At 41.2% G+C, this 16,677-nt stretch overlaps 3 protein-coding genes across 3 annotated transcripts in view; 1 reads left to right on the top strand and 2 right to left on the bottom strand.

Moving 5' to 3' along the window:
• The window catches only part of si:dkeyp-72e1.9 (syntaxin-binding protein 4), a 66,390-nt gene extending 62,851 nt beyond the window's left edge, over positions 1 to 3,539 (top strand). The window contains exons 20-21 of the mRNA XM_051074076.1: positions 57 to 187; positions 1,099 to 3,539. Of these exons, the coding sequence (XP_050930033.1) occupies positions 57 to 187; positions 1,099 to 1,157 (190 nt within the window). The 3' untranslated portion in view covers positions 1,158 to 3,539. The remainder of the gene's footprint in view (positions 1 to 56; positions 188 to 1,098) is intronic.
• Positions 3,540 to 3,552: 13 nt separating this feature from the next.
• rrn3 (RRN3 homolog, RNA polymerase I transcription factor) lies at positions 3,553 to 11,085 on the bottom strand. The gene is given in 18 exon segments (XM_018697977.2): positions 3,553 to 3,885; positions 4,234 to 4,318; positions 4,846 to 4,998; positions 5,607 to 5,715; positions 5,858 to 5,888; positions 5,891 to 6,047; positions 6,203 to 6,333; positions 6,578 to 6,708; positions 6,947 to 7,070; positions 7,284 to 7,379; positions 7,516 to 7,614; positions 7,802 to 7,871; positions 8,506 to 8,569; positions 8,815 to 8,874; positions 9,044 to 9,173; positions 10,339 to 10,428; positions 10,515 to 10,571; positions 10,743 to 11,085. Coding segments are annotated over 18 exon segments (1,833 nt in total). The 5' UTR covers positions 10,839 to 11,085; the 3' UTR covers positions 3,553 to 3,735.
• A 2,812-nt stretch (positions 11,086 to 13,897) lies between these two features.
• Positions 13,898 to 16,332, bottom strand: si:dkeyp-72e1.6 (transmembrane protein 238-like). Its single transcript, XM_051073786.1, is given in 2 exon segments — positions 13,898 to 15,765; positions 15,768 to 16,332. Coding segments are annotated over 2 exon segments (528 nt in total). The 5' UTR covers positions 16,135 to 16,332; the 3' UTR covers positions 13,898 to 15,604.
• Between the last annotated feature and the right edge of the window lie 345 nt (positions 16,333 to 16,677).

Genomic DNA, 16,677 nt, shown 5'->3' with positions numbered 1-16,677 from the left:
CCTCCTGTGTGTGTGTGTGTGTGTGTGTGTGTGTGTGTGTGCTCTGTACATATCAGGAGCAACCGGTCGTCTCCAGCCACTGACAGCCCCGAGACCCCGTCACCACTCCCTGATCCTGCTTTCCAACTGGCTGTGGAGGCCAAGGAGCTGGTGGAGGGAGTCTGCAGCATCGCTGCTGATGGCAAAGGTACAGACTACACAGAGTACACAACAACAGGCTGAAAAAGATGTTGCTCATGAATCTGCATCACTTTGCTGACTGGTTAATTGTTTAATTTATTTTCTATGATTTTAATTAATTGGTCTCAGCTGCCCAAATGTAAATATTTGCTGCTTTTCTTTGTTTTCTGAGATAAGAAACTGAATATATTTGGGTTTTAGATCAAAGTCAGACAGTCCAACAAACAAGACCTCAACTTAGACTCAGAGAAATGGTGAGGGGCATTTTAATATAAGAATAAGAGACAGAATTAATTCTAGAAACAATGTGATATAAAATATAAAGTACTAAAGCTACATATAATATTTTTTTAACAATTTTCCATTTAGTTTTTGAGATGCTTTGGTCAGGTCGGTGGTTAATTGAAATCAGGAGCATAAACCTCCATGTCACCTCTCATCACTGTCTGTCATGCAGTGAAAAATAGATCAACTTCAGGCCAAAATGTAGTTTATATACAGTGAAGGCACAAAGCTGACAGTGAGCTCGAGAGCAAGAGCAGCTTCTGCATCTTTCAGGTTTGACTGATTTGTTTACGGCATCACCTGTCTGTCTTCATCAACCTCTCACATCCTCAGTGAGGATGCATCAAATTCAAGAGCACCAACAAATGATGAACCAAAGCAGACTATGATACTGAAAATACAAAAGGAATATTTTTGTTTAAAAATTAAATCCTTCCTAAAGTAGTTATGATTCTTTGAATTTATTCCTAATCCCTTGTTCATTTTTTTTTTTGTTGAATCCACATGACAGATACCTGTGGTGATAGCATACATTATATTATACAGGCAGAAAGGAAGTAATAAAAGCATGATGTGGATTACTGCTGTTACACACTCAACGTATTTTTCTGTCCACCTGTGTTTGACCCACAGCATCAGAGAGTGCGTCAGAGGCGGCGTCAGTCCCAGATGTCACTCCTCATCATATGTGAGCAACAAAGAGAGGACAATGGGATGGCCCGGGCAGGCTGAAGAGGGCCGAACGAGCCACAGAACCCACGTCTGAATACCCTGCAGTCGACAGCCAGACACGATGCCATCCAATACAATTCCTGGAAATAATGACATCACTTCAATCGATCCGAATCCTCAGTTCACGCTGACAGATTGAACACAACACAACAGCCAATGTTTTAATGCCAAAGCTTGCTAGCACACAATCAAATTAGTGTCTTCCTTTGAATCATCTGTCTTTCCTGAGGGTTCAGCAGTGGGGTGTGTTGAACTCAGCCGTGACCCGAGGACTCTCATTCAACAACAAATCATATGTACAGAAGTCTCTATGAGAAGTGCTCTGCCAAATAAAGAAAAAAAATTGCTGGAATTCTCTTTTGTGTTAGTCTAACAGCAGGTGGTGTTGGAGGAGCTGCATGACCCGAGTCCACAACACACACATGCTGCTGTAAACCTTGTTAATACTCCTCTTTTCTAACCACACACATAGATTCACTCCATGGATTGCATGTAAAGGAGGGACTTGTTTGCTTGGAAAGGACAATCCTGAGCTGGTCTGTCTTCCTCTGTCACAATAACTCGCCGCCATCTGCCTCCTCACACACCTCACACACATTGTTTGCTCTGCCAGAGGTAACGAACTGTTGAGCAAAAGCTATTTTAAAAAAAACAACAACAGTGTCCCTTCTTCCATCATGCTAACTCTCCTTGTGCCCTTATTCATTAATAAAAGGCAAAGAATGAAGTGATTCAAATAATGGACTTGAGCAGTGTGGGTCATCTGCAGCTTCGTATCACTGCATGGTTCATGTTGATGTGTCTCCTGCATCCAGGAGTGGCTTTAATGTTGCTCTGACTCCAGCTGTGTAAACTTGTGTTTAGTAGTCGCAGACTCTAGGGCAGACATCAGTCATAGGCTACATGTGGAACTTTGATTTTATTTATACAGACAGCTGCAAATGCTTTTAAAAAAAAATTCTGACATGTCCTGTAATCCAGCCAGATTGCATCTTTGGTGTGGCCTCATATTCTTTCTGTTACTGTTTTATATTAAAGGAATAACTGATGACTGAACCTGATGTGGTGTTTATTAGCTTCCTAACGTTTTATTTCCACAGGGTGAGTTTTACAAAATGTGAGGAAGTGATCTGAAACAAACAGTGTGTGTCGAGCCTACAGTTTCCCACAGACACAAGAAAAGCCAGTTCGTAACGAGACATTGTCTGTGCATGAGGGTCTCAAACTCGTGACAGTATTCTTCCAGATCGCAACAGTCAAAGAAAAGCGAGATGATGAGAAATCACTATTGGGCAGTTGTGGCATAAAAATAGCACAGATAAGATTTACACAAGGAAAGTTGGTGGTGCAGAAAAGAAACAGGAACTTTAATCTACAGAAATCTCAGAGACATCAGAGTTAAGACGCCACACAAATAAATATACAGCCAACTAAAAATGACTAAACAAGAACAAATAGATTGATAAACTAAAAACTAATCCTTAGGAAGAACTGGAGAACAACAATATCCTGTTCCTTAAAGCATATGTTAAGTCTTGTCTAAATACTCACGTGTCTGTATCATGTCACTGCAACTCCAGTGTAAGTGATGGGAGACAAACACCACAGCCCTCATTCTATGAAGAAATCATTCCAAAGTTCAGCCAAACTCCAGCTCCAACAGTGTACACTATGGACCAACTTAGGAAGATGACAGTCAGACTGCTCGAGTCTCACAGGACATCTGGGCACATGAGTTGTAGCAGACTTGAAACATGACCCCGTCCTTTAATATTTTACAAGATGTTGTGACTGCGTTTCCCATCAGCACCATCTCCTTCCTCCAGTGTCTGTGCTGACTTGTTCTCTGGCTGCAGGGGCTTTTTTTCATGTCCCATGAAGCTCAGTTAATGAATCCTATTGCATTCATAATATGATTGGTGGCTGTAGGCTGCACTGTGTGTATCCACTGCCTCCTCCCTGCTGCCTACAGGTTCCTGCTGCACTCTCATTGGTTATTTCTCTTCCATTTCACACTCATTCCTAAGGTGCTTCAACTACAAATGCATTCTGCGTTTAGCCATGAGAAAAATGTAACATGTTGTGGTGTGATTAAACTAGAAAACTGGCTGTGATAGGCCAAGACTGGATCCAAAGTGAAGGCCTCTCTACAACAGTCTACGAGGATTTAAAACCTGAGATCCTCCTTCAGAGCATTAACCTGAATCTGATCATCAGGAGTTTGGGGTTCTCTTACTGATACTGTTGCTTTCACTGATTAACATGGCTGAGTCTTGAATGAACAGAGGTCAGTCACATCTCTTCAACTCATTTGTTGCTCAGTTTGTGTTTGAATCTTTATAAATTGACATAATGTGCATGATTGGGAGAAGAGATTTTGTCCGTACAGTTTGGGGCCACTCTCTCTCTGCTCAAAGTAAAGAAAAGGTCCAACCCAGAGTGTTTGTGAGGGATCCTCAGAAGCCTCTGAATTCACGGAGCAGGAAGGACTCAAGAAAACCAGAGTGGTTCATCAGAGCATGATAGGACGATGAGGGACTAGAATGGTTTCTGGAAGGTGAAGGGGGGTGAACCCACGCTGCTTGGGCTGCGGAGGTTCGAGTCATAGGAGCTGGGAGTCATTCCCACGATGCCCTCATTCTGGGGTGTCTCGCCACACAGGAAGTCATCCTCGTCCTCCTTTGAGCCCTGACAGACACAGAATGAACAACCGCGAGATAAAACTGAACATAAAGCCCAGATCCATGTCAGACAGTACACAACAGCACACATTCCTATCACATAAACATTTCTATTTTATATTTTCAGCTGTTTTTATTTCATTCCATGTTCATACACTGAATGTATCTAGATTTATCAGTCATTCAGTTGTGTGTGTTTTCCTATATTATCATAAATGTTTACATCATATGACCAGAGAGTAAAGGGACAGACACTCACACACACCAGTTTCACAAAAATTAGATTTTGTTTTTTCAATAAAACAAACAAAAACACTCATCTCCTTCAACAGTGTTCAACTTTCTGTCGTCTCACCTGTCCGTCTGTTTTGGCAGGAAGCAGCTCCACATCTACCAGTTCCTCCCAGACCTGGTAGAGCGGCTCAATCAGCTGACCAGACCTGAGAGAGAGAGAGAGAGAGAGAGAGAGAGAGAGAGAGAGAGAGAGAGAGAGAGAGGAGAGAGAGAGAGAGAGAGAGAGAGAGAGAGAGAGAGATGAGATTGATTTGTTTTTTGTATGAGTTGCAGAACTGATGGAATGGGTCAGTCACAGATGCAGAGAAGCTTTGATATACATGATCTTACAAAGTTGAGGTGGGCAGAGGTATGGCACAGGGGGAGGGAGGTGTAACAGTGGAGGTCATCAAATGAGAGTATTCATCTGTTATTGTGAAATATGTTCAGAGTTTTGAGAAAAAAAAAAAACTATAAAACACAGTCAATGATATATGTCTAAATGTGAGAAATACAGAATGAGAAAAATAAAAAAACTTAAAGTAAGTTTAATCTGCATTAAGAATGAATGTAATGAGTTAAAGTTAATGATCATACATCAGCTAGGACTGTAAAAAGTTATGGATATGAGTTAACAGTAGGTAGGTGTTTGGCCCAAAAACAGTTCACTACTGAGAATAGTGAGTCAGTGTACCTCTTGAGCAGGTAGGGGTCAAAGGGGAAGAAGCTGTCCAGAGGGTTGGTGTTGGTGGTCACACCGTCTCCACCTGCAGAGCTGCGGACCACCGGCAGCATGTGGCGGCTGTTCCTCTCTATGATGGTGTAGCAGAACACCACCTGATACTTCCTGCAAAACAAAAACACATCTGCTGCTGCTGCTGCTGCTGGGGGCTCATTGATGCTGTGGCTATAGTGCAGCACTGCACTCTACTGGTCACTGTGTGCACTGACGCCTGTTCTAAGTTAAACAGTTAATGTGGTGGCTCTATGGAGGAGCCCAACCCCCCCAGGTTCTAAAGGAGTTAAACTAGCTCCACCTGAAGCTGCTACAACACTAAAATGTGGCTGAAGCATCAGTGACTCAAATATTGATGATATTAACAACTCAATAATATCATGAAGAGTAATATCAGTCACAGGGACATTTTACTGCAGAATGAGTACATTTACTTTAATACTTTCAGAGTATTTTTATGATAAAACACCTGTACTTATACTTCAGTATTGTAGTTAAGGCAGATTTATACTGTGGTATCAGCACTTCCTCCACCAGCTGGATACATCTGAACGTTCAGCTAACATATCATGTCTAGTTGCAAAAAGCACTTGGTTGGTGGTCAAGACTGAACTGGCAGGATGTAAATCTGTAATTACAACCACTCAGCATAGTTCATGCCAAATGTCAGCATGGATGACTGGAGCCAATGGCAAAGCAGGGACAGAGTGTGTGTGTACCTGGTGATGGCAGCAAACATGCTGGTGACTGAAGGCAGGCAGACTTTGAGAGGGTTCAGCTGGCACATCACCACCCGCTCCAGGTTCAGACTCTGCAAGTACTCCAGACCTGACACACACACACACACACACACACACACAAACTAAATTTGATGGTCTGATGTTATTTGATTTGGATTTGCTGCCATGTTTCAGTTTTGGCCTGATGACAGCTTGAACAGGTTCAAACAGTTCAGAGGTGTGTCTTGTACCTTTCTTCATGTTGCCCTCCAGCATGGCTCTAAGTGCCTGAAGACGATGGTGTAGAAGACGGCCTGGCAGGCAGAGTAGAAGGGCCCGTGCAGGCTGATGTCACAGCAGGCCTGTTTGCCGCTGCTGTCCTGGCTGTCGATGTAGCGATGGATCCAGGAGAGCAGCAGGTCCAGACAGGCCCGCACAGTGCTGTGGGAGGGGGGGGGGAGACAGAGGAGGAGGAGGAGGAGGAGGACAACACTGGATTAGAACAACAGCTGGTTAATCTTGGACGAGGAGGAATAAACTCCTCGCTCTGGCTTTCAGATGCCTTTGTGTTTTCTTAAGCAGAAACATGAACTCACGGCAAAGGGATGAACTTGGCCCGGGCCAGGAAGCTCCCCAGGAATCCAGCAGCAGCCTGGCGGAGGACAGCAGGCTGAGAGGGGCTCTGCAGGATCTTCCACAGGTGATCCAAGAAGGCCTCTGCCAGGGCCTGAGAAGAGATACCAGGAAATACAATGTATACAGGACATAAATGCCTTATCTAACAAGGAGTAAACACAGTACATCCAAAAAGATGATACAACTAAATAAAGAAGACTTTATCAAAAAAATCTTTTGTCAGTCAAATTAGATTTGGCTGCTCAGTACAAAGAGTTGGCTCATGTGTCGCACTGCTAAATGCTTCATATTGCTGTTTCCTATCATTACACAGACACAGTGTAGGTAGTACTGACCAGTCTGAAGCTGCAGAGGTAAAAGAGCGTGTACTGGACGTGACAGGAAGCGTGCGTTGGCAGAATGAGCTTGTCAAACACCCCCAGCAAATCTTTGTACAGTTCCTTAGTCCTCTCCACGTGAAGAGAACCTAAAAGAGAAAAAACAACAAGTGTTAACGAAACCTTTACAAGGATGCAAACACATCCAAGTAAACAGAGCAAATTTTACATTTTCATTCAAAAATGTCTTAAGTGACAAGAGGTTGTGATGTGTTTTACTTGGTGTGAGCGTCCCTAAAGCCTGCTCCCTCATACTGGTCAGTGTCATGTGGATGAAATGTAGGCTCAACACTGGTCATCAGTGTAAAAGCTGTGTCATTCACCTACCGTCAACGTAGCAGACGTCCTTGATGTAAGCCATCATCACAGCCATGAGTGTGTCCAGCCTCTCAGCCACCGGATGGGCCATTGCAGTTGTCCTGGAGGGCTGATCTGCTGCTACATCCTCATCCTGAGACACACACACACACACACAAACACACACAGATGGAGACAGAGCATCAGGCTGGGAGGACAGAGTGAAGGAAACTGGCTTTTTTCTGAACAAACTCAGAAAAGAAATCAAAGATTCATTTCAACACTGACTGTCAAACAAAAACAATATACAAGGAAGAATATATATATATATATATATATATATATTATATCCAGTGCTGTCTGTTACCATGTCAAACAGTCCCTCCTCAGTCTGCTCCGCTGCCCTCTGGTTCTGCACTGTGTTCTCCTCCGCCTCCTCAATGTCTGACCTGGACGCACTCACCTGAAATAATCCGTACACACACTGTTACATCCACCTTCCACAGATCAGAACAGAAGTCAAATATCAACCTGTGACTTCTGAGGCACTTTGGATCACATGTGTTTCAAGTAGAATTATTTAGGGGTGAACCACTCACATCCAGTTTGAGCATCTTTCCAATGATCACTTCCAGGATGTCTCGTCGAATGGATGGTATGTACACTGTCACCCTCAGGAGGTTGTGGACATAACACTCCTGTAAAGAACAACAAGCTATCAATCACCACAACACCAAGATGCTCATTAAAGTTTTAGCTGAGCCTAACTGTGTTCAGACAGACAAAATCTTACATTCATAGAAATATTATGTGTGTCAGGCTGCAGCAGCAAAGCAAGTTTTTTCTAGAGGAAAAGGATGAGTTTGTGATGCCTGTATCTCTTACCAGGGTTCTGGAGGATTTCTGTACAAAGGGGAAGTTCTCTTGCAGAATGGGCATTAGGAAACGACTCGTGCTGAAAGAAGAAGGCCAAAATTTAAAGTAAGAACACCACCTATGGAAGGACTTTAAATTAGTTTAGTCTAACATAGTTTCATTAGATTCCACATGAAGGAGGATTTATCACAGGACTGTTGAATTAGCATCCATACACTTTCAATACTGCAGCATATACATTAAAGCAATTACCAGGTGGTTACCAGCCAACAATCACAACACAAATAATATACTTTCACTATATGTTCTGGTGGTTCACTGGAAATCTTTTCAGCTATTTTTAATAAATAAAGATAAAGAATGGTCAATTATCTCACTGCATGGCCACACTACACAGAACAGCCTTCTTTGGAGTGTGAGTTCTGTTCTGTTCTTTTGTCACAGTATCTATAAAGGTTTTCTCTCTATGGAGCAGATCACAAAGCAACCATCCAGGGCAGAACAGCATGAATACAAGGTAACAATTCTGAATATTATGTCATACATTTTTACAAATGGCTGTGTTGAAACAGATGCAGTAATCAGTGATTTGGTTTATTGAATAAAAACATTTTGCTTGCTGGAAATTCAGAACTAGAAACTTGGAGTGTCCACATTTGTTGAGTAAAGACACAAAAATCAAGACTGGGAGAATTAAACATAAGGTAACTTACGATGGGACGTATCTGGCGATAAGCTGCAACGCCTGGTGACACTGATCAAAGTTTCTTGGGAGGTCTTAACAAAAAAAAGAGGAGTTTTAATTTATTGTAAGCTATTCACTATCACTGCTGTGCTTCACATTCACACCTCACAACTTCCCTCTCAATCTCCCCACACTTCAGCAAGCCAAAAACACCAATTCATGTCATGTCATGTCATACAACACGCTCACAATCCTGAACCATAGGTAGGTTTCTGATGTCTGAAACAACCACTTAACGCATGGAAACTGCATTAGAAATAAAAAAGATGGCACCCACTCTCATCTTCATCATCTGAATCAGAGATATCCACTCCTCCTTCACAGATGGTCACTCTCTCTGAAAACAAACAAACATGTTATTTCTCCACGAGTCACTGATGGAGTGCAGTGATGTAATATATGGTTACTGTTCACCCTTTGCCTTTCAACATAAATACACACAATACTGAAAATGCACTCCGATCGCAATGAGATGAGTCTGGAGACGTGATAGGAGGGGAACGTACTGGGAGTGAAATGGGAGACCACCATCTTGAGGCAGGCACACAGGTACACAGTCTGCGCTGACACCAGGTTACTGAGGAAGGTCATGTACTCCTCCACCACAGCCTGACTCCGGCCCACCCATGGAAGTCTCTACAAAAACACACACAATGATGAGCTTCAGCATGTAAACACAATCAGATTGTTAGTTGGCCCTTCACTTTTGATAGTTTGGGATGAATGACACTTTGAAGTGATCTGATGTGCACTGTGAGACTGTGTAATGTCTGCCTGAGGGGAGAAGCTCAAACTCTGAGCAGAAATGTGCGTAGGATCAGATGAAATTTTTTGTGCACGATTAACGGACGACTGTTTACACATGGGTTGGAAGTCTCCCACTGCCTCCCACTGACCTCCCTGGAGATGTGTACCATATGGACCAGCTGTGATTTAAGCTACACAGAGAGATTACCAAACCAATATGACACCCCCTATCTGATCTCATACTCAGAGTCTGATGAATCATGTTTGGAACAGGCTACCTGACACACAACATGTAAAGACAGATAATCCAGAGCTAAAAACACATTTCCCAATTCACTCATCACACTTCACTGTGTCATTATACACCTGTGGTGATGTATGAGCTCTTTCAGCAGACCTGGTTTTCTGCATCAGTTGGTCGTGAAATGTGATCTGATCTTCGTCTAAGTTCAGTAGTACAGACAAACCTAAATGATTTATTAGTTATGCAGACATTACTGATTAGAGTGTGCAATTTGGATATAATCCTCTACCATGCTACATGTATGTTTACATGTTCATATAATAATGATATAGTACAGCATGATGTTTTATCTGACTGACCAAACTCTAAAAACATATGATAAGTATTAATTTGATTAGAATAGAATAGAATAATACTTTATTGATCCTTGACAGGAAATTACTTTGTTACAGCAGCACCGAATATAAATTAAGATGTACATTTTTAAAAGGGCCAGGTGAAACCAACGTAACAAGTAACAAGAGCCATAGATGCTGAAGAGAGCCCCTGACACCACAGTATATACCACTATAATATCAATCTGCTTATTTTATTGCTTATAACACTAATCCTCCTGATGATATGATATTATGATCTATGGCAAAGAAAAGAAGATAATTCATACAATTCAAGAAGCTGGAGCCAGAAAACGTTTGATATTTTGCTCGAAATATGACCTAAGCAAATCAGTGATTTTCATTCCATACTATTATTAATCATCTAATTGTTTCAGTTTAAAACATGGTAAAAGTCTCACGGTTCAATACTCACCAAGACAGTGTAGATGAGCTGTTCATGGTCCTTGTTTAGCTGGGTCACACAACTGCGAAATTCTTGCAGCCAGCTGATGATCTGAGCGTCCTGTCAGAGGAGAGAGCTCACTGTCAAACACAGCTACAACACTACTGACCCCCGGTCAGCCCAAACACACTGATGCCTCGCTGTACCTTTATCTCAGGATCAGCCAGCTGATGTTTCAGAAGTTCATAATCACTCGAGTCTCCCTTCAAACAATAAAAGAAACAGCAGATCAGACACGGGAATGTGCTCGTCTTGCTTGTTAATTCAGCGACAAAGATCCTGAACTGTCAGTGTTCAGATGAAAGTTGGTGGAGCAGCTCTCAACTTTCAACCGCTAACAGGTAAAGACAGACGGACATGGCGTCAACACTCACCTGTTTATATTTAGCTAACGTTTCTGCAACGCTGCCACCGAACCGGACGGTCTTCACCGGAGGACTGTTCATAAAGTCCAAACCGTCTATCTCCATGTTCACTGCGCTCGTGCGAAAAGTAACGCTTGTTTCTGCTAAGCTAACGTTAGCTGTCCTTACGCTAAAAGCTGCAGGAAGAAACGAGCTGGCTTCATTGTTACAAATCGTCACTCACGGCTGAATGTGTGGGGATAATACCACATAAGTAAACGAATTCCAGACAACATTGTGAATAACCAGGCACATGTGTGAACTCTCTTCACCAGAGGAAATGAACATAGTATTTACGGAAGTGAATACAGAACACCGGTGTCGCATTAAAAGTCGTCCCCTAGGCTCGACTCACAGGGTTATGGGTTCCGGTTGGCGTTCATGGCCCTGTGCTCAGGCTACTCTTGATAATGGGTAAAGATTTAGGGATTAAACGCTGCATGGTTTGGATGTGCTCATGCACTTTTGTCATAAAACTTAAATATGAAAAACTGAATAGAGAAGTGGTGTCATTTTCTGAATTAGAGATCAAATTTTTCTGTTGAAGGTTGATGGACTAGATAAATACATTTCAGGGTAGTAAAATGAGGTATAGGTTACTTATGTGCCAATCATGTAGTCTTTTTTGATACCACTAGGAGCTGCTAAAAGTGACATTGCCAGACTCTGTGCTCTGAGGCCATTTGATCTCAACCATACATGGAATGTCAGACAGAGACTCTTGCACAATGGTAAAAAGTCCAAAATTTTTGTGTAGTAGTAAGCTGAGATTTATTGCCACCATTTTATATTTCAGTCAGCCTTCAAGAACCTGGTCCTACACCTCAGAAGTCTGTTGAGGGATTCCATTCAGGTGACAGGTGAACATGAGTAGCTAATGATGGTCAGAGTTAGCTGATGATTCTCGTGACTTTTCTACTGTAAGATGCATCAGAGCGTAGTTGAAGTGGGTTTCTGAATCTGTTATCATGGTGAGGATAAGGCTCTGAAATTAGCTTGGAATCAGATCAGCAACAAACTGGAGACAGGACACTGTTCTGCTGGAGCCCATTCATTTTTTCTTTTTCAGTGTATCAAACTATTCATGCTCTTCTAATCAGTAACAAGGTCACTGTTCCTTGTCTTCTCTGGGTTGAGATCTGATGACTGTTAAGGCCTTAGTGTAATGATTCATATCATTTCATATCATACTCATCAAACCATTCAGTGACTCCTGTGACCTGTGCATGAAAAACAGAGATGGAACATACTTAATGTCAACATGGCTGGAATATGTCAGTAACTAGCATAATATATCATGATTATAGCAACAAAGGAATATTAATAGCAACACTGGGTCACCCTGCACAGTAGGCAGTCATTAAAGATAATCCTTTATTAGTCCCACAGCAGGGATATTTGCAGCGTTATAGCAGCAGGGGGATAATGTAATAGCAAAAGAGGAAGTGTCACTAATAACATTAATAATGGCTCTGTTCCATTTAGGTGTGCAAGTTTCAAGGCCCTGGTATTGTAAACGCTGGCTCACTGTTACTCAATGGGACACCTAAATGGAACAGAGCCACACTTTAAAAAGAAAAAAACATATTTTTAAATGTTTTGAAACTGAAATTTCACCAAAAATTAATGTTGTTTTACAGGTTTTTTTCTGTTTTGTCAAATAACAAATAACATTACATCATTTTACCATATTGAAATGTGTCAAAATTATTGACACGTTTAATTATAATTTTACAGATATTTTCTGTTATTTGAAAAAAAAAAGATAAACCTAAGAATTTAATTATTTTTTAAATAGTTAATTTAAAGGTTTTATGACCTGCATAATTACATTTAAGCATTGCTTAAGCATTGCTTAAATGTGATATGATTATGTTAATAATTGAAGCAATCACTTTTTAATAACATGCAATAAATAAAACAAATGGTTAATGAAATCAAAGTACTATGTTGTAGACTGGGAATTTTCATCTGTGGCAATAATATTGTAGTGCGTTAAGGAGAAGGAGGGTGGGACTTCCCAGCATACTTTGAGAAAATGTGATTGGGACTAGGAACATGTCAGTAGTGTTATGATCTTTTTTTTGTTTTGTTTTTGTCTGTCATTTAAAGGTGGTTACTATTTTATATGTGATATTTTCATGTTTATGTATATCTTTCATTCAATGACAATGATTTCCTTGGCAGAGAAGACACCAGCGTTTTTTCTACTATGACTAGTCAAAATGTCTGCCGTGAAACAGTATTAGTCCAGTATTTTATATCATTTCTGTATAATAATAATCTCTGTAGAATTCAGTGTGCGTCACGCTGTAAAACCTCCATTACTTATCAGGAAAACTCATCACCATCTCAACTATTTTGTTTTCTTTTTTGACACTGATGTAGTGTTAAAATGTACAAAGTACTTTTGTTACATTGCAATGCAATATTCTCTCAGCATTTGGCTTCCAGATGTGCTTTTATATGTCTGGAACAAATGACATAAGTCATCACAGTAGATGTTTCAATCTCCCCTTCAACACTGAAAGTGAGTGCTTGGTTGTAGAACTGATCATGTAGACAGAAAGTACAGAATTAGAGCACAGCTACAGGAAACAGCAGGATAATAAAGCCAGCTGGCTCCAAAGGTTAGACACTGAGGCTTGTTATCACCATGGGTGGGAACAAGAAGGCCCGTCACCAGCTGCACCTGTTTTTCCACAGCAGTATTCTGTTCACCAGGACCATGCTTATTGATCACATAACATATTTCATTCTGTTTTCCCTGTTGTAATACGTCAGCTGCAGCTGACGTATGAAAACCTGAGATGGATGGACCGTCTCAGGTTTGTAGAGACGAGTGGAGCTTGTAAAGGGACATGGCACTAACAAGGTGAATATAGGATGTGGCCTCCCCACAGTAAACCTCAACATTATCATTCAATACAAATGAAACTCAGTTGATGTATGACATTCCTGGATGCTATAACAACATAATGTAATAAATGTTGACTTGATCTGGGACTGATCATCCCATAAAAACAGGATGTTTTCATCTCATGATACAGTGATGCATTGTTTGTCAGTTAGGCCTTATTTAATCAGGGAGTGTCATTGAGACAAAGACCTCTTCTACAAGAGAGAACCTTACAGCAATTCAGATATACTGTATAAAACATCACAGCAAGACAATTCAGTCACACAAAACAATCATTACATAAAAGCATATATACTAATTAAAACAGTCAGAAATATGATTACAAATATCAGTGACTAGAACTTTTAAAGTCCCTCTAAATACTGCTTGTTTTGCAGTTCATTTCTGTGAAGGGTGTGGAGTAGGTTACTGGAAACCCGTCTTCCCCAGAGTTGGTATGAGGAGGCATTCTTTCCAGCCATGAGACTGTACATTTTCTGCTCTTCTAAAAATACTACAAACTTCTGTTCACATAGAAAGTGTCACAGCACATTTTGTATCAGCAATCAGGTTAAAATCATATATAGAAACAATCTGGATACAAGACACTTTAATGATAGATGTAAATGGAGTCAATGAGTCAGGAACACAGAAGCTTTGACAGCACCTCTCCTCATTACAATATGTTTTGGATCATGTTTCAACCAAAAGATTTAAAAAGTTACACACTGAAGCTTTGAGTTCAGACTAAGTTATTCTGGATAATTGCTGAGGTTTATTTGCTTCGATGTAAAAAGCTGCTCTGGTTGAACCCATGTTCATTCTGATTTTTCTAACAAACAGTGATATGAAGATGTAATTCTTGGGTCATGTACATCACTATAATTTATTTAATGTAATCATTTTTGCAACCGTCATGGAATTGCTGCAATGATCCTTACTGATCTCAGACTGAATCCAAGTTGCCAAATTCTAATTTCTCAACACACAAATAGTAAAAAGGTTGAGCATCAACTGGAGTCAGCTGAAGACAGCTGAGGACACTGTAGGGCAGGCTGTCCTCTGTTCAGTGCAGCACAGAACTAATGATAAAAAGTTAAAACTTGTGCACAGAGTGGAAATGACAGGGTTTTCGAGGAAGTTTCAGGTAAGCCTGCTATTGTTTAAACTAAGGGCTTGTCTTTTACTGAGCAGTGGTTAATGATTATCCAATGATAAGAGACTTACTGCCATAACTACAGGTAGTCCTTTTAGTTCCACATTTAACCTACATCAAACAGGAAAAAAAGAATAATGTTAAACTAAGTGAAGAGGGAGCCTTCATTAAAACAAGACCTTTACCACAGTATTATAGAATATAACATTAAATAAAGACCATTAATGTGATTTTTAGCTGTTAAACTCTCTTAAAATGAACTGATTTAAAACAGGACCATTGTATCTTCTTGTGTCAATAATGTCAGGACGTTTTACCTGTTAGTTTCATATCAAGCATCAAACACACAAACACTCCAAACTGTTGCTGTTTTGATCTTATATATATATATATATATATATATATATATATATATATATATATATATATATATATATATATATATATATTAATCTAAATTTGACAGATTTTAGGTTCAACATACTGAAAAAAATGAAGTGAAACAAGATTTGAGTTTCTTCATTAGAATTAGAATTATATTTCTGAAACGACCTCAGTATCACTTAGAGACGGAAGTGCACAGTTAGCCTTCAAAAACCTACAGAAAACATAACCACACTGTAGGTAGGTTTTAAATGTAGGGGTCACACCAGTCAGGATTCAACACTGAACCCTCCCGTTTCCACGCTCCTCATGTCCTCAGCCTGGTGTGTTACTTTAGGCCCATACGGAGTAAAGGCAGAGTGTGCAGGCCCTCACCTGTCGGCCTAGGTCTATTTATGTAGGTGAAGTCTCTGTGGTAGTGTGCGGCATCTCTATGTCACAGCCCGCCACTGAGGAGACAGCGGTGTGTGGGGTATTCTCCTGCGGGTTCATTGTTGCCATAGCAACGACCACCTGTTCCGCCTGTGGGGCCACCGGCGGCCCGGCGGCTGACCCTGAGCGCGGCCGCTGGTCCCAGACGGCCCCCCGTTCCTGCGGAAAGAGTTCCTGAAGCCGCTGGACACGCGGCTGGAGAGGCGCCTCACCGCGCCGCTGATACCGCTCAGACCGCCCTTGTCCTTCTTCAGCAGCCCGACATCATCCTCCAGCTCCGCCGGAGGCACCTCGATGTTCCCAGAGTACCAGAACACCCACCAGATGAGGCTGAGGAAGATGACGATGGCGCCCGCGTAGATGAGCAGGTCATAGAAAAACACGTTGACAAACACCCCGATGAGAAGGACGAGCAGCCCCACAATGTCAAAGGCTACTGCGAGCCAGAAACAGCACACACAGCGACCCAGACCCCGGTACACTGGTTCCATGTCAACATAGAGCAGGATATGTGACTCCTGAGGTCTCTGACAATAACTGCTTATTTCCCGGTACCTTTGTTCTGTGGCATTAAGTTTCAGCGCGGCTGTAAGGTGAGCCAGGTGAGGCGCTCAGTCCCGCTCAGGTCGCCGGGCTGAGGCTCTCAGAGGAGGGGCGTGGTGGAGGAGGGGCCGAGAGCACTACCTGGCCGGTAGGCTTTTTTCTTTCTTTCTTTTCTTTTTTTTTTTTTTAATACAGAGCCTGCAGTACTCTGTGCAGTTTATGATACATGCTAATTCAACAGTTTAATCTACAACTACTAACAAATTATTACGGTTTTAAAGAGAAATGATTATTCAAACTGAAAACAGTAGCTAACGCATCCAAGTGCTTAAACTGCAACAAAATAAAAAGACATACAAAAAAATGATAGACAAATACATACCTGTATGAATAACAGAACACACACGGCATTATGGTTGAATATAAAACAATATCTATTTGTTTATTCTATTACATTTGAACATTATTCTGAATATCTGTATTCTAACACA

This window comes from Lates calcarifer, linkage group LG11 (genome assembly GCF_001640805.2).
Source record: "Lates calcarifer isolate ASB-BC8 linkage group LG11, TLL_Latcal_v3, whole genome shotgun sequence".
NCBI classification, from domain to species: Eukaryota; Metazoa; Chordata; class Actinopteri; family Centropomidae; genus Lates; species Lates calcarifer.
This window is presented reverse-complemented; position numbering and strand designations above follow the sequence as displayed.